This window comes from Macaca mulatta, chromosome 20, assembly GCF_049350105.2.
Source record: "Macaca mulatta isolate MMU2019108-1 chromosome 20, T2T-MMU8v2.0, whole genome shotgun sequence".
Taxonomy (NCBI): domain Eukaryota; kingdom Metazoa; phylum Chordata; class Mammalia; order Primates; family Cercopithecidae; genus Macaca; species Macaca mulatta.
Genome location: NC_133425.1, coordinates 64,944,001 through 64,968,025, shown reverse-complemented (window position 1 = coordinate 64,968,025; position 24,025 = coordinate 64,944,001). Strand labels below are relative to the sequence as shown.

At 48.7% G+C, this 24,025-nt stretch overlaps 3 protein-coding genes across 9 annotated transcripts; 2 read left to right on the top strand and 1 right to left on the bottom strand.

The window, feature by feature from the left end:
• The first annotated feature begins 168 nt into the window (after window positions 1–168).
• On the top strand, window positions 169–7,627 carry TMED6 (transmembrane p24 trafficking protein 6). Of its 2 annotated transcripts, none has more exons than XM_028840634.2 (4): window positions 169–469; window positions 2,366–2,492; window positions 4,088–4,182; window positions 7,234–7,627. In XM_028840634.2, exons 1-4 carry the CDS (start codon window positions 257–259, stop codon window positions 7,465–7,467), a joined length of 669 nt encoding a protein of 222 aa, XP_028696467.1. In that variant the 5' UTR covers window positions 169–256; the 3' UTR covers window positions 7,468–7,627. The 2 variants fall into 2 exon arrangements, with proteins under 2 accessions (XP_028696467.1, XP_001100588.1); XM_001100588.5 differs by having other exon boundaries at window positions 179–469; window positions 4,034–4,182.
• A 135-nt stretch (window positions 7,628–7,762) lies between these two features.
• On the bottom strand, window positions 7,763–11,782 carry NIP7 (nucleolar pre-rRNA processing protein NIP7). 2 transcript variants are annotated; one of them, XM_015126493.3, is made up of 5 exons: window positions 11,670–11,782; window positions 11,464–11,550; window positions 11,224–11,362; window positions 10,214–10,354; window positions 7,763–9,999 (listed from the first exon to the last, which is right to left on the bottom strand). In XM_015126493.3, exons 1-5 carry the CDS (start codon window positions 11,723–11,725, stop codon window positions 9,880–9,882), a joined length of 543 nt encoding a protein of 180 aa, XP_014981979.1. In that variant the 5' UTR covers window positions 11,726–11,782; the 3' UTR covers window positions 7,763–9,879. The 2 variants fall into 2 exon arrangements, with proteins under 2 accessions (XP_014981979.1, XP_077840593.1); XM_077984467.1 differs by lacking the exon at window positions 10,214–10,354 and having other exon boundaries at window positions 9,375–9,999.
• Window positions 11,783–11,986: 204 nt separating this feature from the next.
• PDF (peptide deformylase, mitochondrial) lies at window positions 11,987–23,240 on the top strand. 5 transcript variants are annotated; one of them, XM_077983260.1, is made up of 6 exons: window positions 11,987–12,396; window positions 15,194–15,401; window positions 16,858–17,685; window positions 19,321–19,489; window positions 20,782–20,958; window positions 22,682–23,240. In XM_077983260.1, exons 1-6 carry the CDS (start codon window positions 12,002–12,004, stop codon window positions 22,837–22,839), a joined length of 1,935 nt encoding a protein of 644 aa, XP_077839386.1. In that variant the 5' UTR covers window positions 11,987–12,001; the 3' UTR covers window positions 22,840–23,240.
• The last annotated feature ends 785 nt before the right edge of the window (window positions 23,241–24,025 follow it).

Below are 24,025 nucleotides of genomic sequence, written 5' to 3'. Positions count from 1 at the left end.
CTGAGGTGGTAGACCTATGTAGCACCCATGAAGTAGGTTTGGTAAGCCACTGAGTTTTTGAGGTGAAAGCAAAACTTCCTCCTGCGAGCCAAACACAGGAGTATCATGGCAGTTCTATTATGAATATCTATGTGTGGCCCTGAAATGGGCCTAAATGTGACTTGTGGAGTTAATCATTAGCCCAGCGGTTGTCTGAACGACTTGATTCCCCTGGGCTGCGAGCAGTTCATCTGCAGAGGGGGCTCCAGAAAGCAGCATGTCCCCCTTGCTCTTTGGGGCTGGGCTGGTCATTCTGAATCTAGTGACGTCTGCCAGGAGCCAGAAGACAGAACCTCTAAGTGGCTCTGGGGACCAGCCACTCTTCCGTGGAGCTGATCGACATGACTTTGCCATCATGATCCCTCCAGGAGGCACGGAATGCTTTTGGCAATTTGCCCACCAGACTGGATACTTCTATTTCAGTTACGAGGTATGTGGGTGACTGGCCATACTGGGGGCTTTTTTTTTCCTCCTTTACTCATAAAGTGGGTCAGGTTTTAGGCCAAAACAAGGTCTGGTTGTCTTTATTATGCTGTGATTCCCCACCTGTTAATGAAATGGACCTGCAGTTAGAGGGAAACTCCAGCTGGGTGAATAATCATCAACAGGAGCTAAAACATATGGTTTGGTTCTCACATCAGGGGCCATGCTCAAAGCCATTGGGCAGACGGGGTGCCTCTCCCTGAAGAGGTAATCATTACATGTACTCGGATTTGGGGATGAGAGGAGAGAGAATACACTTTTAACATATTAAAACAAAATGGATAATAGTGCTTTGGAGACTGATCCAGAGATTTCAAAGAAAGCTGCTTCAGTTTATGGGGGTGGGGGAGTGAAGGCTCTGCTGCCTTTAGGAGCAATTCTGGCAAATCAGAGATTCACTAGCTCAAGTTTTCTGTATTCAGCCAGTTAATCCTTTTTTTTTTTTTAGGACGGTAAGTGTTTTCAAGTTACCTATTCAAAGGTCAAGTACTTTTATCCATACTATGGTCTTATACCATGCTGTCCCAGGATGGTGAACTCAATATGAAAGTTAGAGGTTGTTCATTTTGTTTGTTCTTTATCTTAGAAATCTGTTAACTTTCTAATTTTTGTTTACACAGTAATAGACTTTGTTGATCTTACTCCATTCCACTGTAACAACATTTATTTTAAATAAACTTATCAGAGACTTTTCTTACCTTTGAATTTCTATTAGAACAGCAGCCACTACTAAGCTCACTGTGGCCTAGGCTAATCAAGATCTAGCTTGGGAGTGAGTGTCCATGGAGTGCTTGCTGTAGGTGTGCACTGCCAAGCAGCAAATGCCCAAATCTGGGACATCATCAGGGAGCTCAACCACCTAGCAAGTTCATTCAAGAACTCTACAGCCCGGTCGGGTGCGGTGGCTCACACCTGTCATCCCAGCACTTTGGGAAGCTGAGGCAGGCGGACCACCTGAGGTCAGGAGTTCGAGACCACCCTGGCCAATATGGTAAAACCCCATCTCTACTAAAAATACAAAAATTAGCTGGGCTTGGTGGCATGTGCCTGTAATCCCAGCTACTTGGGTGGCTGAGGCAGGAGAATCACTTGCACTCGGGAGATGGGGGTTGCGGTGAGCCGAGATGGCGCCACTGCACTCTAGCCTGGGTGACAGGGCAAGACTCTGTCTCGAAAAAAGAAAAAAGGAAATTCTACAGCCAGAATCATACTTTTTTTTTTTAAAGACAGAGTCTTGCTCTGTTGCTCAGGCTGGAGTGCAGTGGCATGATCTCCACTCACCGCAACTCCCGCCTCCCAGGTTCAAGCAATTCCCCTGCCTCAGCCTTCAAAGTAGCTGGGATTACAGGCGCACGCCACCATGCCTGACTAATTTTTGTATTTTTTAAGTAAAGACAGGGTTTCACCATGTTAGCCAGGCTGGTCTCAAACTCCTGACCTTGTGATCTGCCTGCCTCGGCCTCCCAAAGTGCTGGGATTATAGGCATGAGCCACTGCGCTCGGCCCAGAATCATACATTTTAACCGATCCACACCAACTGTGTGGTCCGAGCAAGACATGTCTTCTTCACACGGGTGCTGTTGGCATTCTGGGCAGTTCTTTGTCCTGCTGTACTGTTTCCTACATTGCAGACGTTCAGCTATGCTGTGCCTCCTCCCCTTAACACCATCACTGTGACACCTCAGAATCCTCCAATCAGTTCCAAACCCCAGCAGCAGGTTGGGCAGTCCCACCCCAGACAGAGACCACTGTGCTGATGACTGTGGGATGTCAGTCTTACCACTCAGCTGGCTTCCTCGTGATGTAGCAGGGGTTCTGCTGCCTACTTAATGTGTCTTGGCAGGTTCAGCGGACGGTGGGGATGTCACATGACCGGCATGTTGCTGCCACGGCACATAACCCACAGGGATTTCTCATAGACACCTCCCAGGATGTTCGGGGCCAGATTAACTTCTCTACCCAAGAGACAGGTCTGTTCTCATTACCATGGCTATTATAATAATCATAGGGTTCTATGAAATTAGAGAAATAATGAGGAAGTATACAAAGATGTTTAAACAGTAGGAAAAAAATTCAGCCTTTAACACCAAAAACCAGTGTTCCTGGAGACTGCTGACCTCCAAGGATGCCAAGTGGCAGTCCACTGACAATTTGGGGACAACACTCCAGGTAAGCCTTCTAACTCTAGGGTTCAGCAGCTCAATTTTATCTCGTTATCTCCAGTCGATCAGATTCTGGGAAAGTGACCAAAAAACAGAGACCCATTTATAATACAAATTCCAATTAACAAATGTATTACAGGGAAGTATTTCTTTCCAGTCATCAGAATATTTGAGTCAGTTACTAAAAGCAGACTCAGAACAAAAGAAAATGCATGATATCCATGTAAGATATCCACACTCCACAACAAAGCACTCCTCCAGCCAGGTCAAGCCTGTCCCACTTTGGACAGCACCAGTGTCTTAACTGCCCTCTTTACTAGCCAGCTGCACTAAAAAAGACATTTTCTCAACAGGGGCATCAGACAGTCCTTCACTATAAAGCACAGGATATGTATCAGTGTTAAAAGATCTTGAACAGGCTGGGCGTGGTGGCTCATACCTGTAATCCCAGCACTTTGGGAGGCCAAGGTGGGCGGATCACCTGAGGTCAGCAGTTCGCGACCAGCCTGCTCAATATGGTGAAACCCCGTCTCTACTAAAAATACAAAAATTAGCTGAGCGTGGTGGCAGGCCACCTGTAATCCCAGCTACCCAGGAGGCTGAGGCAAGAGAATCGCTTGAACTGGGGAGGCAGAGGCTGCAGTGGCCCAAGAGCACGCCATTGCACTCCAGCCTGGGCGACAGAGAGAGACTCTTGTTTCAAAAAAAAAAAAAAAAAAAGATCTTGAACATCTTTGGCCCCTACATGCCAGTAGTGCCTTCCAATCATTCTGACTTTCAAACACTGCCACACCTTTCTAATCCCACCTCACCGCATCTTCCACCGGTCCTCTCCACCCCCTGCACACACAAAGGGAAGCAACACCAGCCCCAACAGATATCCCACACCATGAGTCAATGCACAGACGTCTTAGAGGCAATCACTCCAGGAGAGCTGCTTTCATGCACTATGCATCCAATTATTTTTTTCTTTCCTAATTTCAAGATGGTGTCCCTAGCTCTAATGGTATAAAAGGACCAGGCAAACACCCATGCTCTTAACTCAATCTGTTGAGCAGGAGTTCCTTAATACAAGATGTGGGAATTACATGTTGAAAAAGAGAAAATGTTGTTTGCCACTATCCAGTATGGAAAGGACTAGTTACTAAAATTTGGCCATACAATAAGTAATATTTAGTATGAGTTTAACATAAGGTCCATGTCTTCCGTGTCAAAAACGGGATCTTTGTACTTTCTAAGTAAAAAGAAGGTGCTGTAGAATTCCAAAACTAGAGGACAGATACCTCCAGAGAATCCTTAACAAAGGGGAGGAGACCAAAGACTTGGTAATGATCTAAGAATTCCTACAGGTTTTTATCAGCTTTGTCTAAATAATCAGCATAATCACTTTGGTTCTGTGCAAGTGTACCTCAACTTTGGAGTCTTCTATGAGGGGCCTGAGACTGATCACAAACAGAAGGAAAGAAAACAACTGAACGATATTCTGGATGCAATAGAGGTAAGGAAGTGTTTTGTGGAAGAGAAACATCTGTGGAAACTGATTTTAACTTCAGAGGGAAGATGACTTCATTTAGGTAGAAACCAAACAGGCAAGGGGATGTGAATCTCTTAATAAACTATGACTTGACTGGGCGTGATGGCTCACGCCTATAATCCCAGCACTTTGGGAGGCCGAGGCGGGTGGATCACTTGAGGTCAGGAGTTTGAAACCAGCCTGGCCAACATGGTGAAACCCCGTCTCTACTAAAAATACAAAAATTAGCCGGGCATGGTGGTGGGCACTCGTAATCCCAGCTACTCGGAAGGTTGAGGCTGGAGAATCGCTTAAACCCCGGAAGGCAGAGGTTGCAGTGAGCCGGGATCGTGCCACTGCACTCCAGCCTCGGATAGAACGAGTCTGTCTCAAAATAAAATAAAATACATTATGACTTGAAGCTCTTGAAATTCCACCTTCATTTTATACCAAGGGTTGGCAAACTATGTATGGCTCACAGGCCAAATCTGGCCCATTGCCTGTTTTTCTTTAAATTGAGATATAATTTTTACACCATCTTAAAGTGTATGTCCGTGGTTTTTTAGTATATTCCCAAGGCTGTGCAACTATTAGCATCTAATCCGGAAGTTTATCACCCACCCACCCCCAAAAATCCCACTACCCATTAGTCATTCTCCGTTCTATTACCCCAGGCCTGCCTATCACTGTTCTACTGTCTCTATAGATTTACCTACTCTGTACTTAATTTCTGAGACAGGGTCTTACTCTTGTTGTCCAGGCTGCAGTGTGCAGTGGCTTGATCACAGCTCACTGCAGCCTCAATCTCCTGCGCTCAAGCAATCCTCCCACCTCAGCTTGCCAAAGTGCTGAGATTACTCAGCATTTTGAGCTACTGTGTCGAGATTAATCAACAATTTGAGCCACTGCGGCTGGCCTCTATACGCTTTATTTAAATGGAATCACACAGTACATGGGGTTTTGTGACTGGCTTATTTTTATTGTCATTTTTTGAGACGGAGTTTCGCTCTTGTCTAGGCTGGAGTGCAATGGTACAATCTCAGCTTGCTGCAACCTCTGCCTCCAGGGTTCAAGTGATTCTCCTGCCTCAACCTCCTGAGTAGGTGGCATTACAGCCGCGTGCCACCACGCCCAGCTAATTTTTGTATTTTTAGTAGAGACGGGGTTTCACCATGTTGGTCAGGCTGGTCTTGAACTCTTGACCTTGTGATCTGCCCAGCTCAGCCTCCCAAAGTGCTGGGAATACAGGTGTGAGCCACTGCGTCCTGCCTGAATTGTCTTTTTATCGTTGAATTTTATTTATATATTCTGGATACAAATCCCTTCTAAGATACGTGAGTTGCAGATATTTTCTCCCATTCTGGCAATGTCTTTTCACTTTCTTTTTTCTCTTTTGAGACGGAGTCTCGCTCTGTCGCCCAGGCTGGAGTGCAGTGGCGTGATCTTGGCTCACTGCAACCTCTGCCTCCCAGGTTCAAGTGATTCTCCTGCCTCGACCTCCTGAGTAGCTGGGACTACAGGTGTGTGCCACAATGCCCAGCTAATTTTTATATTTTTATTTATTTATGTATTTATTTATTGAGACACAGTCTTGCTTTGTCACCCAGGCTGGAGTGCAGTGGCACAATTTTGGCTCACTGCAAACTCCATCTCCCGGGTTCAAGTGATTCTCATGCCTCAGTCTCCCAAGTAGTTGGGATTATAGGCGGGTGCCACCACACCTGGCTAATTTTTGAATTTTTAGTGGAGATGGGGGTCTCACCATGTTGGCCAGGCTGGTCTTGAACTCCTGACTTCAGGTGATTGCCCAACTTGGCCTCCCAAAGTGCTAAGATTACAGGAATGAGCCACTGCGCCCAGCTATTCTTCACTTTCTTTTCTTTTTTTTCTTTTTTATTTTTTTGAGACAGAGTCTCGCTCTGCCGCCCAGGCTGGAGTACAGTGGCACGATCTCGGCTCACTGCAACCTCTGCCTCCCGAGCTCAAACAATTCTCCTGCCTCAGCCTCCGGAGTAGCTGGAATTACAGGCATGTGCCACCACACCTGGCTAATTTTTGTATTTTTAGTAGAGACGGGGTTTCACCATGTTGGCCAGGCTGATCTCAAACGCCTGACCTCAGGTAACCCGCCCACCTCGGCCTCCCAAAGTGTTGGGATTACAGGCGTGAGCCACTGCGCATGGCCCACTTTTCACTTTCTTAGTCTCTCCTAAATGCACAAAAACTCACTGCCTGTTTTTGTAAATGTAAGTTTTCTTGAAACACAGCCATGCTCATTTGACAATTACATATTGTCTGTGGCTGCTTTTGTACTACAGTGGCAGAGTTCAGCAGTCACAAGGGCCTGCAAAGCCAAAAATATTTACCATCTGGCCTTAAAGTCCACAGGCTGTCTTCTACCATATACAGAGAATATAAAACATCACCTGGAATGGTAACAACATGCTGAGTACATCTAGATCTAGAGGTCCTCTGGAAGAGCTCTCTAGTTTGAGAACTGAAGTTTTCCATTATTTAAAAATAAAACAAAAGAAAAGGCCGGGGCAGTGGCTCATGTCTGTAACCCCAACACTTTGGGAGGCCAGTGTGGGTGGATCTCTTGAGCCCAGGAGTTCAAGATGAGCCTGGGCAACATGGCAAAACCCTGTCTCTACAAAACAAAACAAAAAAATACAAAAATTAGTCAGATGTGGTGGCACGTGCCTGTAGTCCCAGCTACTAGGGAGGCCGAGGTGGGAAGATCGCTTCAGCGCAGAAGGTTGAGGCTGCAGTGAGCTGTGACTGCGCCACTGTACTCCCGCCTGGGCAAACAAGTGAGACCCTGTCTCAAGAAACAAAAACAAAAATTGCAAACTCAAGTCCAGATCATATTTCATACATAGCACACACAACATTTATCAACAACTGTAATAGTATTGTACATCTTAAAATTGTATGGGTAAATTATTTGACTTCCAGGTAGGTTAGTGCTGGTGAGCACCCAGGTGAGGCTAGATGGGGGTTTGGAAGAATCCCTTTTAAAATTTTCTCTCATAGGACAGCACACAAAAGGTGCAGAACAATATCTTTCACATGTGGCGATACTACAACTTTGCCCGGATGAGGAAAATGGCTGACTTTTTCCTTACCCATTCAAACTATAACTACGTGAACTGGTGGTCGACAGCCCAGAGCCTCGTTATTATTCTTTCTGGAATCCTGCAACTGTATTTCTTGAAGCGTCTCTTCAATGTTCCAACAACTACAGACACAAAGAAGCCAAGATGCTAAGCTAAGGTGACTATAGCACCCTGGCTCTTTTCTTCTGGGGCTTAGTCGAAATCAGCTTTGTAATGTTATGGGAAAAAAATCAATCTATCTCATTAATGTTTTAGTCTGCTGTACACATCTAAAAAAGCAAAATGGCAATAAAATAATAATGAAAAAGTTCTGAAGAAGTATTAAATGTATGCATCAAAATACTGTTCATCATATAGCAGTCCCTTAGCCTTCACTGAGTCTACTTAGAGGCTAACAGAAAATCTTAGAAGGAAGACGAGTTGAAAAAGGCCACAATCAAGTTTGCTTACATATAAAAGCAGGAGTCGGTAATGTTTTATTCTTAAAGACTTTACCTTTGGAACTTAAAATAAGCAGTATATTCATTAAAGAAATAGTTTGGTTTTGCAATACAGGAAGTCTTTACATTTTTTTTTTTTTTTTTTTTTTTGAGACGGAGTCTCGCTCTGTCACCTGAGCTGGAGTGCAGTGGCCGGATCTCAGCTCACTGCAAGCTCCGCCTCCCGGGTTTACGCCATTCTCCTGCCTCAGCCTCCTAAGTAGCTGGGACTACAGGCGCCCGCCACCTCGCCCGGCTAGTTTTTTGTATTTTTTAGTAGAGACGGGGTTTCACCGTGTTAGCCAGGATGGTCTAGATCTCCTGACCTCGTGATCCGCCCGTCTCGGCCTCCTAAAGTGCTGGGATTACAGGCTTGAGCCACCGCGCCCGGCCAACATTTTTTGTCTATAAAATGTTACTAAAGAAATATTCTAATGATCTTAAAATAACTTTGGGAGGCACGGGGAGGACAAAGGGACTGAATTTTTATGTCGCGGTCTTTGATCAGTGCTTTTAGTTCAATCCAGTCAAGTAAGTAAAGGTTCATAGAAAAAATTATGTTTTATAAAATCATAGTGATGAAAAAAAATTCCAGCTTAGGATCATCCCATCCAAGAAAAATACTGAGAAAACAGCTTGTAAAAAAGAAGGTAATATAATCAAATTATACTCATAAAACTCTACACTTAATAACAGGAATACATAATATATATATAATATAAAAATAATTCTTACCATTTATTCCACACCTATCATTTCCCAGGCACTGTACACCGTACTAGATGCTTTACAATCAGACGGAGTCTCACTCCGTCACCCAGGCTGGAATGCGATGGCACCATCTCAGCTCACTGCAACCTCTGCTTCCCCGGTTCAAGCCATTCTCCTGCCTCAGCCTCCCAAGTAGCTAGGACCACAGCCATGTGCCACCACACCTGGCTAATTTTTTTATATTTAGTAGAGATGGGGTTTCACCATGTTGGCCAGGCTGGTCTCAAACTCCTGACCTCAAGTGATCCATCCACCTTGGCCTCCCAAAGTGCTGGGATTACAGGCGTGAGCCACTGTGCCCAGCCTACAATCATGATTTCTAATTCCAAAAATCAGAATTTCTAATTCTCAGGTAGATGGCCAAAGCTATTTTTTAAGTTTTGTATCTTTTTAAACAGAAGAAAACGAACCTTATTAAAGCTGAATGACTCATTCAAGGCCATACAGCTGGTAGGTGGCAGTAGTAGGGTTTGAATACATTTTTCTTCCATACCACACACCAATTACCGTATAGAAAAATAGCTGAATTGCTCTTATTATTTTAGACAAATTTCATTTTTAAAACCCCACATGTGGTTTATTATTCTGTTATGGAAATATCTATCTTGCATATTAATAAAAAAGACAATCCCTGTTCTTTTTTTTTTTTTTTTTTTTTTGAGACGGAGTCTCACCCTGTCGCCCAGGCTGGAGTGCAGTGGCGCGATCTCGGCTCACTGCAAGCTCCGCCTCCCGGGTTCAAGCCATTCTCCTGCCTCAGCCTCCAGTATAGCTGGGACTACAGGCGCCCGCCACCGCGCCTGGCTAATTTTTGTATTTTTTTTTTTTAGTAGAGACGGGGTTTCACCGTGTTAGCCAGGATGGTCTCGATCTCCTGACCTCGTGATCCACCCGTCTCGGCCTCCCAAAGTGCTGGGATTACAGGCGTGAGCGACCGCGCCCGGCCAATCCCTGTGTTCTTATCATGAGTTTAGAAAACAAAGTGTTATCACAGATAACAATAAGCTATTCTTGTTCCTAGTTCCAATGATTTTGAACCTATTTCTCAGAACAAGAAGCCCTCTGATTCAAATATGAAACAGAGTATTCTATTTCATCACAAACACAAAGATCTGAAACCCCATTTTTGAGCTCTCTCTGTATATAATAAGAATCCAGGCTGCATTTGTCAATGATAGAGAGTACAGTAAATAAGAAGTCCCTGAAGAGGTCAGAGTGTTGACAAAATTCAAGATGATGGTGGAGTCCACACAAACACAGGAAACAAAGCTCGGCCCTTCCACACAGCCGCCTGTCCTTGCAGTGACTTCGTTTTAAGTCAACGTCTCTTCATGCCGCACATATTCCCCAACGTCTGCCTGATGAAATACCACAATCGCCATGGGGTCTACTTTTCTGCAGTCTTGTGTAGATTTTGCTGCCACCCCAAAACCCTGGGATTCAAAAGAAGAGACATTAACTCACTGAAGTCATTCAATATACCCATATTGAGGGCTGGAAATAACAAAGACAGAAAAAATACAGTTCTGGTCTTTCTGGGATTCAAAAGGTGCTGCGAATTTATTCTCTCAATCACCCAGATTGAAAACATATCCTTCTTGAATAAAAGAGTACTTGAGTTCTGTAAGAGCTGCCATCTCTACTCACCAAAGGGATGTCTGCCATGGAGTACACCACCACGCCCTGGTACTGAGAAGTATTTTCAGTGATTCGACCCAGACCAGATTTCAACACATGGTTCCCATACAGGAATGACTGCTCTGCACCAGGCTTTATCCACACTTTATACTGTAAGAGAATTAAAATCCAAGAGACACAAAAACGTTACTATTTCTATCCATGCAGACAAACCAGCTGCTGGATCTGTGAATAATTTTCTGAAATAATTTTAGGGTAAACAGAAAGAGACTCATGTTTTCCTCAAACTGTCCATCTCCTGAACAGAAATGCAGGAAGTTGCCCAGCGCAGTGGCTCACGTTTGTAATCCCAGCACTTTGGGAAGCCGAGGCAGGTGGATCACTTGAGGCCAGGAGTTCGAGACCGGCCTGGCCAACACGGCGAAACACTGTGTCTACTAAAAACACACACAAAAATCAGCCAGGTGTGGTGGCACACACCTGTAACCCCAGCTACTCAGAAGGCTGAGGCACAAAAATCGCTGGAACCTGGAAGGCGGAGGCTGCAGTGAGATCGCACCACTGCACTCTAGCCTGGGCGACAGAGTGAAACTGTCAGGAAGAAAAAGAGAGAGAGAAATGAAAAGAAAAAAAAAGAGCAAGAAAGAAAAAGGAATTTAAAAAAAGAAATGCAAAAAGTTATTTTCTCAACTCTACAGGGATCATCTTCCATGGCCAGGTTAACAGCTCTTTTTCTGGACCCCGGTGTCTTCACTGCTGCCACTAACTTGCTTTCTGATCTCTAGCTGGGTCTGCCTAGGCTTTTCTACTTTGCTGGAGAAAACTAACACTACACAGCCCCACAGCACTCCTATCCCATAGCCCTGACCATGCCCAAGATGCAAGACCTCTGCACATCTCCATGTGCTGACACTCCTCCAAGCACACTATCAGGAACTCTGTGGGAGAAAAGCTGCCGGACAATCTGCCTAATCCTTGACTTCATCGCCCGTGGCAGAATTGGAAACCACCCCACAAACCTTGGCATAAGGTGCAAGGTAATCCAGGGCTGTGACGTGCAACCGAAACTTGTGGGTTTTAGTGAATTTTCCAAAGCAGGTCCCCAGCGACACCAGCTTGTCCCCGGAGATATTAGCGGCCAGCTTCATAATCTTCTCACTAAAAGGGTAATAGGGGAGCACCGCTGCGGATGAAGGAGGCTGGTGGGACCCAGGTCTCCCCTCCCCTGGGTCCATGCTGCCTGCCCGGCCCCGCCTCACCTCACATAGTACACCCGGTCGTTGTGCAGACGGAAACAGTAGGTGCCATCGGGCCGGTCCACCAGCAGCTGAAGATTCTCCCCGATACTGAGGGCAAAAAGAGGACTGGAGACCGCGCCCGAACGGACCGGTCTAGGCACCGCGCCCCCACTCCACCCCTAGCCACCACACCCACACACTCCCGCCTCCGCCCCGCGCGCTCCTACTATTTCGCGATCTTCTCAAACATGACACGGGTCTCTTCTTCAGTCAAAGGCCGCATTTTCTCCGTGGGTTGGAACACCGGATCCTCGTGCCTCCGTAAGCGGAAACGGAAGTCGGCCGCTTGCTGCTCCCCGGCAACCCCGAAGCCTTCCTCTCTAGCCCCGTACCAATAGTTCCTCTCGCCAGCGCCCAATAGTCTGGACGACCGCCGGGGAAAGCAAGCCGACTGGATGAGAAAAGATAGAGACCGGAAATGGTCCTGTTTCTTCCTGTCCTAAATTCGGAGTCAGCGCCCCCGGTGGTCCGGAGGGGAAGTGACGTTGTTGCGGGGAAGATGGCTACCGCGGCGACTTCCCCATCGTCAGCCACGGCCTCGGCCACGGCCAGGGCCACGGCAGCGGCTCTCGGCGAGGTGGAGGATGAAGGGCTCCTGGCGTCGCTGTTCCGGGACCGCTTCCCCGAGGCCCAGTGGCGCGAGCGGCCCGATGTGGGCCGCTACCTCCGGGAGTTGAGCGGCTCGGGGCTGGAGCGGCTGCGGCGCGAGCCGGAGCGCCTGGCGGAGGAGCGGGCGCAGCTGCTGCAGCAGACACGCGACTTGGCCTTCGCCAACTACAAGACCTTCATCCGCGGCGCCGAGTGCACCGAGCGCATCCACCGCCTCTTTGGCGACGTGGAGGCATCGCTCGGCCGCCTGCTCGACCGCTTGCCCAGCTTCCAGCAGAGCTGCAGGTGCGACGCGCCTGGCGCTAAAGGTTTTTAACTGTAAAAGCTGACGTTTACGATGGTAGAAATAACTAACACTTATAAAGCGTTTACCACGTTCCAGGCTCTCTGCTGAGCGCCTTATTAATCCATTTAAACCTCACAACAGCCTTCGAGGTAGGTACTGTTATCCCCCCCCTTTTTTTTTCTTTTTTGAGACGGAGTCTCGCCCTGTCGCCAGGTTGGAGTGCAGTGGCGAGATCTCGGCTCGCTGCAACCTACTTCCGCCTCCCGGATTCAAGCGATTCTCCTGCCTCAGCCTCCTGAGTAGCAGGGACCACAGGGGTGCGCCACCACGCCCAGCTAAATTTTTTTGTATTTTTAGTAGAGACGGGGTTTCAGCATGTTGGCCAGGATGGTCTCCATCTTTTGACCTCGTGATCTGCCCGCCTCGGCCTCCCAAAGCGCTGGGATTACAGGCGTGAGCCGCCGCACCCAGCCCTGTTATTTTCATTTTACATATGAGCAAGTCAAGACAGAGATTAGTGATGTCTAAGGACACAGCTAGGAGGTTGCGAATTCAGAACTGATGACCCAGGAGCATATCCCTCCCTCGAAGGGCTGTTGTGGGCACTAAAGAAAAAGGATTCATGCAAAGCTCTTATTATCGGGTCTGACATAGTTAACATTATAGGTGTGAGCTGAATATATGTGTACATTTGTATACTTATTTTATTTTATTTTATTTTATTTTATTTTATTTTATTTTTTTTGAGACGGAGTCTCGCTCTGTCGCCCAGGCTGGAGTGCAGTGGCGCTATCTCGGCTCACTGCAAGCTCCGCCTCCCGGGTTTACGCCATTCTCCTGCCTCAGCCTCCCGAGTAGCTGGGACTACAGGCGCCCGCCACCTCGCCCGGCTAATTTTTTTGTATTTTTAGTAGAGACGGGGTTTCATTGTGTTAGCCAGGATGGTCTCGATCTCCTGACCTCGTGATCCGCCCGTCTCGGCCTCCCAAAGTGCTGGGATTACAGGCTTGAGCCACCGCGCCCGGCCTGTATACTTATTTTATACGAAAGCTTGGACCAGAGGTCATCTGCTTCAAAACTTCCATTGACGGGAAGTCGACAAGGAAATCCTCCCATTTGAGGGCATCAGATATCAAAACGCCTCTCCTTTTGGACGTCTGGATGCGGTGGCTCAGCCTGTAATCCCAGCACTTTGGGAGCCTGAGACTTGAGCCCAGGAGTTCGAGAGCAGCCTGACCAACATAGCAAAACCCTGTCTCTACACAATAAAAAATTAGCTGGGCGTGGTGGCGTGCGCCTGTAGTCCCAGCTATACAGGAGGTTGAGGTGGGAGGGTCAGTTGGGCCCGATTGTGCCACCGCACTCCAGTTTGGGAGGTCGAGGATGCAGTGGGCTGTGATTGTGCCACTGCATTCCAGACTGGGTGACAGAGTGAAACTCTGTCTTAAAAAAAGAAAAAAAGCCCGGGTGCTTTGGCTCATGCCTGTAATCCCAGCACTTTGAGAGGCCAAGGCAGGCGGATCACGAGGTCAAGAGATCGAGGCCATCCTGGCCAACATGCTGAAACCCCATCTCTACTAAAAATAAAACAATTAGCTGGGTGTGGTGGCAAGCACTTGTAATCCCAGCTACTTGGGAGGCTGAGGCAGGAGAATTACTTGAACCTGGGAGGCGGAGGTTGCAGTGAGCCAAGATGGTGCATGCCAGAGCACTGCAGCCTGGTGACAGAGCAAGACTCCGTCTCAAAAAAAAAAAAAGTCCTTTGTGAGTCATATTCTGTCTCCATAGATCCTCAGTCCATTATCCTTAGTTCTGCCTTCCAGCCTTTCATGATTAAAGTTTAATTTTTCTTTTAAGCCTTCGGATATCTGACAGCAGCTTTTGCACCCTTCCATGCTCCAGAGTAGACAAGGGACTTGATAAAGCAGGTCTCTGCAAATATAGAGAAGTGTTGAAAGTAGACTGTGGCAGGAGCTATGGTTGAACATTAGCACAGGAGAAGATGAAGACCTGAGGGAATATGGGGAAAGGTGGTAGATTCTAGGCTAGTTAGTGCTTCATTATGAAAATAATGATAGCTATTGTTAAATATTTAACTCTGTGTCTTTTACTATTTTTACTCTGATGCATTTGCTCTGTTTCAAGTTCTGTGTTAAATGCTTCCCACGCATCATCTCATTTCTTACATCCTTGTGAGGAGGGTCCTATGTACTTTTTTTTTTTTTCCCCGAGATGGAGTCTTGCTCTGTTGGCCAGGCTGGAGTACAGGGGCGCCATCTCTGTTCACTGCAACCTCCACCTCCTGGGTTCAAGTGATTCTCCTACTCAGCTTCCCGAGTAGCTGGGACAACAGGCATGCGCCACCACGCCTGGCTAATTTTTTGTATTTTTAGTAGAGATGGGGTTTTACTTGAACCCCTGGCCTCAAGTGATCCGCCTGTCTCGGCCTCCCAAAGTGCTGGGATTACAGGCATGAGCCACCGCGCCCGGCCCTATATACTGTTTTACCAATGAGGAAATAGGTTCAGAGAGGCCAAGTACCTTGCCACAGCCAGCCAGTGGCATATCTGGATTTCTGTCTATTAGATTTATTAATTGTATGTTTTTGGACAAGTTGCTTAACCTCTCTGGGATTAAAAATTTCCTCAATTGTAATAATGCTTACCTTATAGGTGGGGTGTGAGGAATAAATCAGATAGATCATCCAGCCCAATGTTCATAGCAGGTGCTTGGTAACTGTAGCTAAGGTTTTGGTACAGAGCAGTGAAGGACCAACATTCTCCTGATTATTACTAGGAACTTTGTGAAGGAAGCCGAGGAGATCAGCTCCAACCGTCGGATGAATAGTCTGACCCTAAACCGGCACACAGAAATTTTAGAAATACTGGAGATTCCTCAGCTCATGGACACCTGTGTCCGGAACAGTTATTATGAAGAGGCCCTGGAGCTTGCAGCCTATGTACGCCGACTGGAGAGGAAATACTCTTCCATCCCTGTCATCCAGGTAGCCAACTTACCCAGAGAGGACTCAAAGTAATGTTCTTATAATCATTTATTCTGTGGTCAGGACTGAAGCTTTAGGTAGAAACCCTTGCATGTTTCATATCAGTTTCTGAAAACATTCATTTATTCAAAATACATATTAATCACGTGCCAAGCACTGCTCTATATGCTGGGGATACATTGTGAATAAAGTGGTCCTGGCTCTCATGCAGCTTATGTGCTAATGGGAAGTCTGATAATTGACAAAGAAATAAATGATATCATTTCAGATAGTGGTGTCTGATTAAAAAAACAAAATGGGGAATGGGGTAGAGGGAGTCTAGGGTAGGTTTCTTTAGGTAGGGTGATCAAGACAGACTCTTCTGGGGAGGTAACACTTAAGCTGAGACCTAAGTGAGAAGAAGGAGCCAGCCCACAAAGATCTGAGGAGAGAGCAAACCAGAAAGTGCGAAGAACAAGTGGAGAGGGCTGAAGTGGGCAGAAATTGAGGTATTTAAGGGATACAGAGGCAGCCAGAGTTAATGGATTGTAGCAGTGGGAGAGCATAAGGAAGCAGGTGAAGATGGAGAACCAGGTAAGGCCACCAGTATAAGTCCCAATGAGTGGTTGGAATTTTCTCGATTGCAGTGGGAAGTCACTGGAGGGTTTTAAGCTTTTTTTTTTTTTTTTTGAGACAGAGTTGCTCTGTCGCCCAGGCTGGAGTGCAGTGGCGTGACCTCGGCTCGCTGCAACCAACATTTATCTCCCAGGTTCAGGTGATTCTCTTGCCTCTGCCTCCCGAGTAACTGGGATTACAGGCCTGCGCCACCACACCCACCTACTTTTTGTATTTTTATTTTATTTTATTTTATTTTTTTTGAGACGGAGTCTCACTGTGTCGCCCAGGCTGGAGTGCAGTGGCTGGATCTCGGCTCACTGCAAGCTCCCCCTCCCTGGTTTACGCCATTCTCCTGCCTCAGCCTCCTGAGTAGCTGGGACTACAGGCGCCCGCCACCTCGCCCAGCTAGTTTTTTTGTATTTTTTTAGTAGAGACGGGGTTTCACCATGTTAGCCAGGATGGTCTCAATCTCCTGACCTCGTGATCCGCCCGCCTCGGCCTCCCAAAGTGCTGGGATTACAGGCTTGAGTCACCACGCCCGGCCTTACTTTTTGTATTTTTAGTAGAGACGGGGTTTCACCATGTTGGCCAGACTGGTCTCAAACTCCTGACCTCAAGTGATCCGCCTGCCCACGGTGCTGGAATTACAGGTGTGAGCCACTGCACCTGGCCAGGTTTTAAGCTTTTTAAGCAAGAGAGTTAACCTGATCTTTGTTGGTGAACCTACAGGCATCAGCTTTAGGAAATTACTTCATATTTCAGGAAAGCCATGGGAATGTTGGTCTGCAGTCTTCAGGGTTAGGGGAGTGGGTTCTAGAGAGCATCCTTCCCAGCACAGTGTGACTCTATGTATTGTCAGGGCATCGTGAACGAAGTGCGCCAGTCCATGCAGCTGATGCTGAGCCAGCTGATCCAGCAACTGAGGACCAACATCCAGCTCCCCGCCTGCCTCCGTGTCATTGGCTACCTGCGGCGCATGGATGTCTTCACTGAGGCTGAGTTGAGGGTGAAGTTTCTTCAGGCCCGAGATGCTTGGCTCCGGTCCATCCTGACTGCCATTCCTAATGATGATCCCTATTTCCATATCACAAAAACCATCGAGGCCTGCCGTGTCCATCTCTTTGATATCATCACCCAGTACCGTGCCATCTTCTCAGATGAGGACCCACTGCTGCCCCCTGCCGTGGGTGAGCACACCGTGAATGAGAGTGCCATCTTCCATGGCTGGGTGCTACAGAAAGTCTCACAGTTCCTGCAGGTGCTGGAGACCGACCTTTACCGGGGCATAGGCGGCCGCCTGGACTCTCTGCTGGGCCAGTGCATGTACTTTGGGCTGTCCTTCAGCCGGGTGGGAGCTGATTTCCGCGGTCAGTTGGCTCCTGTTTTCCAGCGGATGGCCATCAGCACTTTCCAGAAAGCAATTCAGGAAACAGTGGAGAAATTCCAGGAAGAAATGAACTCCTACACACTCATCTCAGCTCCAGCCATCCTGGGCACCAGTAACATGCCTACTGTTGTGCCAGCCACCCAGCCAGGGACGCTGCAGCCACCCATGGTGCTCCTAGATTTCCCACCCCTCGCCTGCTTCCTCAACAATATTCTGGTCGCCTTCAATGATCTGCGCCTCTGCTGCCCTGTGGCCCTGGCGCAGGATGTGACTGGGGCCTTGGAAGATGCCCTTGCCAAGGTGAGCACATTCTGTTGGTTTTCGGCTACTCTGGGCCTTCTCTGGTAATGGGTGGCCAGATTTTTGTAATAAACCCGTCTATTTGACAGTGGTGTCTGCTGACATGGAGAGGTTTAGTGTGGTGTTGGAGGTTCTCCTGGTTGAAAAGCTCTGGCCAGTTGCCCTTCATGGGACCTAGGATAGTCCATGAAGTGACTTGCCTATAGTAACAATTCAGTAATGCACGTATTAGCTTTCTAGTGCTGTGTAACAAATTCCTAGAAACTTAGCTTCCAGCAACACATTTATTACTTCCCAGTTTTGGTGGGTCAGGAGTCCAGTCTCAGCACAACTGGGTCCTCTCTGCTCAGGGTCTTACAGGGTTGCCATCAAGGTGTTGGCTGGCCTATGGTCTCATCTGGAGGTTGGGGCTCCATTTCAGACTCATTCAAGTTGGCAGGGGTCAGTTCCTTGCAATTGCAGAACTGAAGCTTTAGCTCCTAGAGGCTGTCTACTCCATAGGCAACTGACAACATGGCTGTTTGCTTCCTCAAAGCCAGCAGGAGAGCTTCTCTCTTGCTTGAGTCTCTTCTTTTAGGTACCTCCTTTCAAAAGATTCATTTGATTAAGTCAGATGATTAGGGACTTTAATTACATCTGCAAAACCCTTCACCTTTAGCATATTTTTTTTTAATGTGTTTTATTTTATGGAGAGAGAGTGTCTCCCTATGTTGCCTAGGCTGGTCTCAAACTCCTGGACTCAAGTGATCCTCCTGCTTCAGCCCCTCAAAGTGTGAGATTACAGGTGTGAGTCACTTGAACCCAGGAAGTCCAGCACCAGAGTCTGTGTTCTTACCCTGTCGCTATGCCACATGTCTGTAGTGTCAGCTAGGCTGCTCTGTTGGTTTTGAAACCTCTCTTTCCTAGCTGTTTTCTTCTAGTTTTCCAGTGGTTCTAGCTTTCTGGAACCTCAGGGGCCTTAGCGGAAACCTCATATAGTTTTGCTTCATTTTCCTGGATCCAGCACAGTTCTGGTTGGTCCTCTATGGAAGTTAAGAACCATGTATTGGGCCAAGCGCAGTGGCTCACACCTGAAATGCCAACACTTTGGGAGGCTGAAGCAGGAGGATCTCTTGAAGCCAGGAGCTCTAGACCAGCCTGGGCAACAAAACAAGACCCTGTCTCTACACAAAATTTTAAAACTTAGCCAGGCGTGATGGTGCATGCCTGCAGCCCCAGCTACTTGGGAGGCTACGGTGGGAGTATTCCTTGAGCCCAGGAGTTTGAAGCTACAGTGAGCTACGATGGTGCCACTGCACTCCAGCATAGGTGACAGAGCAAAATTGTGTCTCTGAAAAAAAAAAAAAAACCAAAACCATGTATTCTCTATAGTTTTATGACACTCCTCCACTAGAACTGGAAACTACACCCATAATGTAACAAGTTGGGTCTGAACTTCACATTAATAAAGTGACACAATTGTGGAGAATGACCATAATTTTGAGTTTAAATGAGACAGTAAAATAATGTACTGTTAAATTAGTTTGTTCAAGAAAACTTGAGGGGGGGGTATACCTTTTTTTTGCCTAGTTTCACGCACTGCTGTCTCAGTGGTGATAGGCTGTCCCAGTGATTGATGGTGCCCTTGTCTCTTAGGTAACTAAAATAATCCTGGCCTTCCATCGCGCTGAAGAGACTGCCTTCAGCAGAGGGGAGCAAGAGCTCTTCGTCCAGTTCTGCACTGTCTTTCTGGAAGACCTTGTTCCGTATTTAAATCGCTGTCTCCAAGTCCTTTTTCCACCAGCTCAGATAGCACAGACTTTAGGTAAGAAAGAAAATTTTGTAAACTGCCTTACTGATGTGTAATTCACATACTAAATAATTCACCCATTTGTGTAAGTCAGTGTTTAGTAAATATGAATCCAATTTTAGAATATTTCCATCACTCCAAAAAGATCCTTCATGCACATTTGTAGTCATTCCTCGACAGCATCCTTAGCCCCTGGCAACCTACTTTCTGTTGCCATATATTTGCTTTTTGTGGACATTTCATAAAAATGGAATCATACATTATATGGCTGTATCTGGCTAAGTGGAAGAAGCCAGTCACAAAAGAACCACATACGTATGATTCCATTTATGTGAAATGTCTAGAGAAAGGGTTTTTAAAGTCTTTTTTTTTTTTTTTTTTTGAGGTGGAGTCTCGCTCTGTTGCCAGGCTGGAGTGCAGTGGCACAGTCTTGGCTCACTGCAACTTCCACCTCCCAGGTTCAAGCAATTCTCCTGCCTCAGCCTCCCGAGTAGCTGAGACTACAGGCTCGCACCACCACGCCCAGCTAATTTTTGTATTTTAGTAGAGACGAGGTTTCACCACGTTGGCCAGGATGGTCTCGATATCTTGACTTGTGATCTGCCTGCCTCTGCCTCCCTAAGTGCTGGGATTACAGGTGTGAGCCATCGCGCCCGTCCTAAAGTCTTTTTTCCAATTCACTTTCACGTCCTTGTCCCCTTGTGATGGGAGAAGGGTTTGGTTGAAGCGCAGCTTCCCAAAGGGCAATGGGTCAGTGCATCACACCTGCAAAGCCTGGCTGCCCTCCACTTTTCCCCTGGGGCTCCCTGAGGTCTGGATTCCTGCTGCAGGCGCCCAACAGTGCTGCTCCATTACCTTCTGCTTCACAGTATAGCTTCCTGTTCCCTATGACAAAGGTGGTTTTTGCTGTATTGAAATACAGTAATTGATGACTGGGCGCAGTGGTTCATGCCTGTAATCCCAGCACTTTGGGAGGCCGAGGCGGATGGATCACCTGAGGTCGGGAGTTTGAGACCAGCCTGGCCAACATAGTAAAACCCCGTCTCTACTAAAAATACAAATATTAGCCTGGCTTGGTGGCAGGCGCCTGTGATCCCAGCTACCACGGAGGCTGAGGCATGAGACCTGCTTGAACCTGGGAGGCAGAGGTTGCAGTGAGCAGCGATCATGCCATGCACTCCAGCCTGGGCGACGGAGCGAGGCTGTCTCAAAAAAAAAGTAATTGCTTCTGTTTTTTCTCCTTAAACTTCTATATTGAATTTTATTAATAACTTTTTTCCATTTTGCTTTCCCCACGTCTGGGGCAGGCATTCCTCCCACTCAGCTCTCCAAGTATGGAAACCTCGGGCATGTGAACATCGGCGCCATTCAAGAGCCCCTCGCCTTTATCCTGCCAAAGAGAGAGACGCTCTTCACCCTGGATGACCAGGCGCTGGGGCCTGAGCTCACAGCTCCAGCACCAGAGCCTCCCTCCGAGGAGCCACGCCTGGATTCCGCGGGCCCAGCCTGCCCGGAGGGAGGGCGAGAGGAGGTGGACGCGGAACCGCCCAGCGTGGGGCCCTAGCCGGCGTCCCCAGCCTCCAGAACGCGGTGCGTGCGGTACCCGGCGCGGGGCTGGGGGACAAGGTTGCGTCGCCCTGGAAGGCCCAGGGCGGGCTCGGGAGGGAGGAAGACGCTCCCGGCAGGAGAGCGGAAGGGGGCGGTGCTCACTCCAGGTCTGGGCAGGAAGTGGGGGATCCAGCCGCTTCCTTGCTGTGCGCTGGCTGACGGCGCTTCCCGGCGTGCCCTGTGCTGCGGCCGGAAGGGGCGGGCCGGGTTACTGCTGCAGGGGCCGCCATGGTCCGGCTGTGGGGCGCGCTGAGCCTGGGGCCGGTCTGGGCGGCAGTGCCGTGGGCAGGGGCGGCAGCCGTCGGTACCCGGGCCTGCAGCTCCACGGCCGCCCCGGACGGCGTCGAGTGCCCTGCGCTCCGGCGCTCCTACTGGCGCCACCTGAGGTGCCTGGTACTGGGTCCTCCCGAACCGCCGTTCCCGCACGTGTGCCAGGTCGGGGACCCGGTGCTGCGCGGCGTGGCGGCCCCAGTAGAGCGGGCGCAGCTGGGTGGGCCCGAGCTGCAGCGGCTGACGCAGCGGCTGGTCCAGGTGATGCGGCGGCGGCGCTGCGTGGGCCTAAGCGCGCCGCAGCTGGGGGTGCCGCTGCAGGTGCTGGCGCTGGAGCTGCCCGAGGCGCTGTGTCGCGAGTGCCCGCCGCGCCAGCGCGCGCTTCGACAGATGGAGCCCATCCCCCTGCGCGTGTTCGTGAACCCCAGCCTGCGGGTGCTGGACAGCCGTCTGGTCACCTTCCCCGAGGGCTGCGAGAGCGTCGCCGGCTTCCTGGCCTGCGTGCCCCGCTTCCAGGCGGTGCAGATCTCAGGTGCGGGCGGCGGGGCCGGGGCGGCTGGAGCAGCGCGCGAGTCTTTTCCGCCCAACTCTGGCGAGAGCGCGGAAGTGGTCGCGGTTCATCTGCCGTACCTCCCGCAGGAACGAAGTGGGACGCGGGAGCGTACAGGTCTCAGGACGGGTAGAAGCTCTTGTGGGGCAGAGCCCGCTCAGATAGGACGCAGGGGCGAGGAGGAGTCTCCTAATTCTTGACAGCCTGGCGTCTTTTTGCTCCCTTGCTTTCTGAAGCAAACACTCTCTTCGGCGCTAGTTAGATCCGCCACGGTGGAGTTGGAGAAGTGGGGATTGGCCCCCCAGCCTGGCCCAGCCCGGGGGGCTAAGCCATTCCCCGCGTGGTACCACAGGATGTCTCGCGGAATGCGGGCTCTGCTGGGGTCGGGGTGATTGTTCCTGCAGAGCAAGCTCGTCGGTTGAAGAGGGTCAGAAAAACAGTGGGGTCTTAAGCTGCAGAACGTCTGTTAGGAGTTGAGAGCCCACGGATACCTCAGAAACGGGAGGAGTGTTCGGAAGGGTCGCACCGTAGGAAGATGATTTCTCATCTCAGCTCTACAGTGAGCTCCATAACCTAATTACCAGAGTTGGGAACCAGGTTGAACACTTGGTAATGGGCCGATGTGAGGCACGTTTTCCAGTTAGGAGAGGAGCTGCTGTCTACATTTGCCGTCTGCTGTTGCCTCTTGTCAGTGGGAACAGCCAGGTGCAGGGGTGAGGAGGTTGGGGATGATGCAGTTCAGCTGTTCCCACTCACCAGGGCTGTAACTTGCTTTGCAGGGCTGGACCCCAATGGAGAACAGGTGGCGTGGCAGGCGAGCGGGTGGGCAGCCCGCATCGTCCAGCACGAGATGGACCACCTGCAGGGCTGCCTGTTTATTGACAAAATGGACAGCAGGACATTCACAAACGTCTATTGGATGGAGGTGAATGACTAAAGCTTTGCTACTGGGGCTGAGGATTTCGGATACCAAGACGCACACACTTCCACTTTGACCTGGGCACATCTTACTTCGCATCAACTTGGATGGCTTGCATATGACAGGAAACTGGACTGCCAAGGCATGGCAGACTGAGCTGGAGGAAGATGTCAGAAATGTTTGCCCTGAAATCAGCTATGAACGGAATGTTGTTTACAACTTGAGGAGAAAAATCACCCCCAAAGGAGTGGACGTTTCCTGACAATTCTGTATGGAGGAAGGTGGGGTAACTGCATTCGTCTGCAATAGACACGAGTTCCTCTGACCTGTATAATCTCCCAAAGCCAAGGTTTGGTAATAATGTAGCCCCTAAATATCTGAAAGCTGTCTTTAAAAATGCAGGTAAGCGTGTGATTGGCCATTTGTGCCGAGTTCTTATTTTTACAGAGGGCTTGTGGCCTTGGACGCCAGTTTGCTTATGGAAATGAAACAGGACAGAATCGTCCCTGCTCAAGGAAGTGTTTAATGACAGCACGAGTGTAAATGAGTGCCCACACATTTTAACAGCCTTGGGCAGGATTTTGCTGCTGACATCTCTAGAGCAGCTGGTTCTTGGCTCATTCTTGGGTTAGAGGCCATGGATCAGGGCTAGGGGCAGGGGTGACAATTGAGAAGTGCAGTGAGCTTCCTTTAAAAATTGGGACAGACACAGAAAGCAGGACTAGTACTTCCTGGTTATACACTTTTTTTGTAAAAATGAATTAACGTCTCACCAACCAGTGTGTAGATTTAAGTGTCTGCCAGGCGGGGTGGCTCACGCCTGTAATCTCAGCACTTTGGGAGGGTGGGGCGGGTGAATCACGAGGTCAGGAGTTCAAGAACAGCCTGGCCAAGATGGTGAAACCCTGTCTCTACTAAAAATACAGAAATTAGCCAGGTGTGGTGGCAAGCGCCTGTAATCCCAGCTACTCATGTAGCCAAGGCAGAGAATTGCTTGAACCCAAGAGGCGGAGGTAGCAGTGAGCCAGGATCATGCCACTGCACTCCAGCCTGGGCGACAGAACAAGACTCAAAGGATGATTCTGACTGTAGAGTTTTCTTTTTTTTTCTGTCTCAAAAAAAAAAAAAAAAAGTGTCAGAGGTGTCTTTGTCAAGAGGTGAAGGAACTCCAGTTTTATTCTTTGATTTTTTTTTTTTTAAAGAT

Excerpts from the sequence above, each read along its gene's own strand:
- TMED6 (XM_001100588.5), top strand. The coding sequence starts at position 257 with ATGTCCCCCTTGCTCTTTGGGGCTGGGCTGGTCATTCTGAATCTAGTG. Across the intron at positions 2,493-4,033 it reads CTTCTCTACCCAAGAGACAG|GTTTTTATCAGCTTTGTCTA; the intron begins GTCTGTTCTCAT and ends GAATTCCTACAG. Across the intron at positions 4,183-7,233 it reads ATATTCTGGATGCAATAGAG|GACAGCACACAAAAGGTGCA; the intron begins GTAAGGAAGTGT and ends TTTCTCTCATAG.
- NIP7 (XM_015126493.3), bottom strand. The coding sequence starts at position 11,725 with ATGCGGCCTTTGACTGAAGAAGAGACCCGTGTCATGTTTGAGAAGATC. Across the intron at positions 11,551-11,669 it reads TTTGAGAAGATCGCGAAATA|TATCGGGGAGAATCTTCAGC; the intron begins GTAGGAGCGCGC and ends TTTTGCCCTCAG. Across the intron at positions 10,000-10,213 it reads CCATGGCAGACATCCCTTTG|GGTTTTGGGGTGGCAGCAAA; the intron begins GTGAGTAGAGAT and ends TTTGAATCCCAG.
- PDF (XM_077983260.1), top strand. The coding sequence starts at position 12,002 with ATGGCTACCGCGGCGACTTCCCCATCGTCAGCCACGGCCTCGGCCACG. Across the intron at positions 15,402-16,857 it reads CTTCCATCCCTGTCATCCAG|GGCATCGTGAACGAAGTGCG; the intron begins GTAGCCAACTTA and ends ATGTATTGTCAG. Across the intron at positions 20,959-22,681 it reads GCCTCCCTCCGAGGAGCCAC|GGCTGGACCCCAATGGAGAA; the intron begins GCCTGGATTCCG and ends CTTGCTTTGCAG.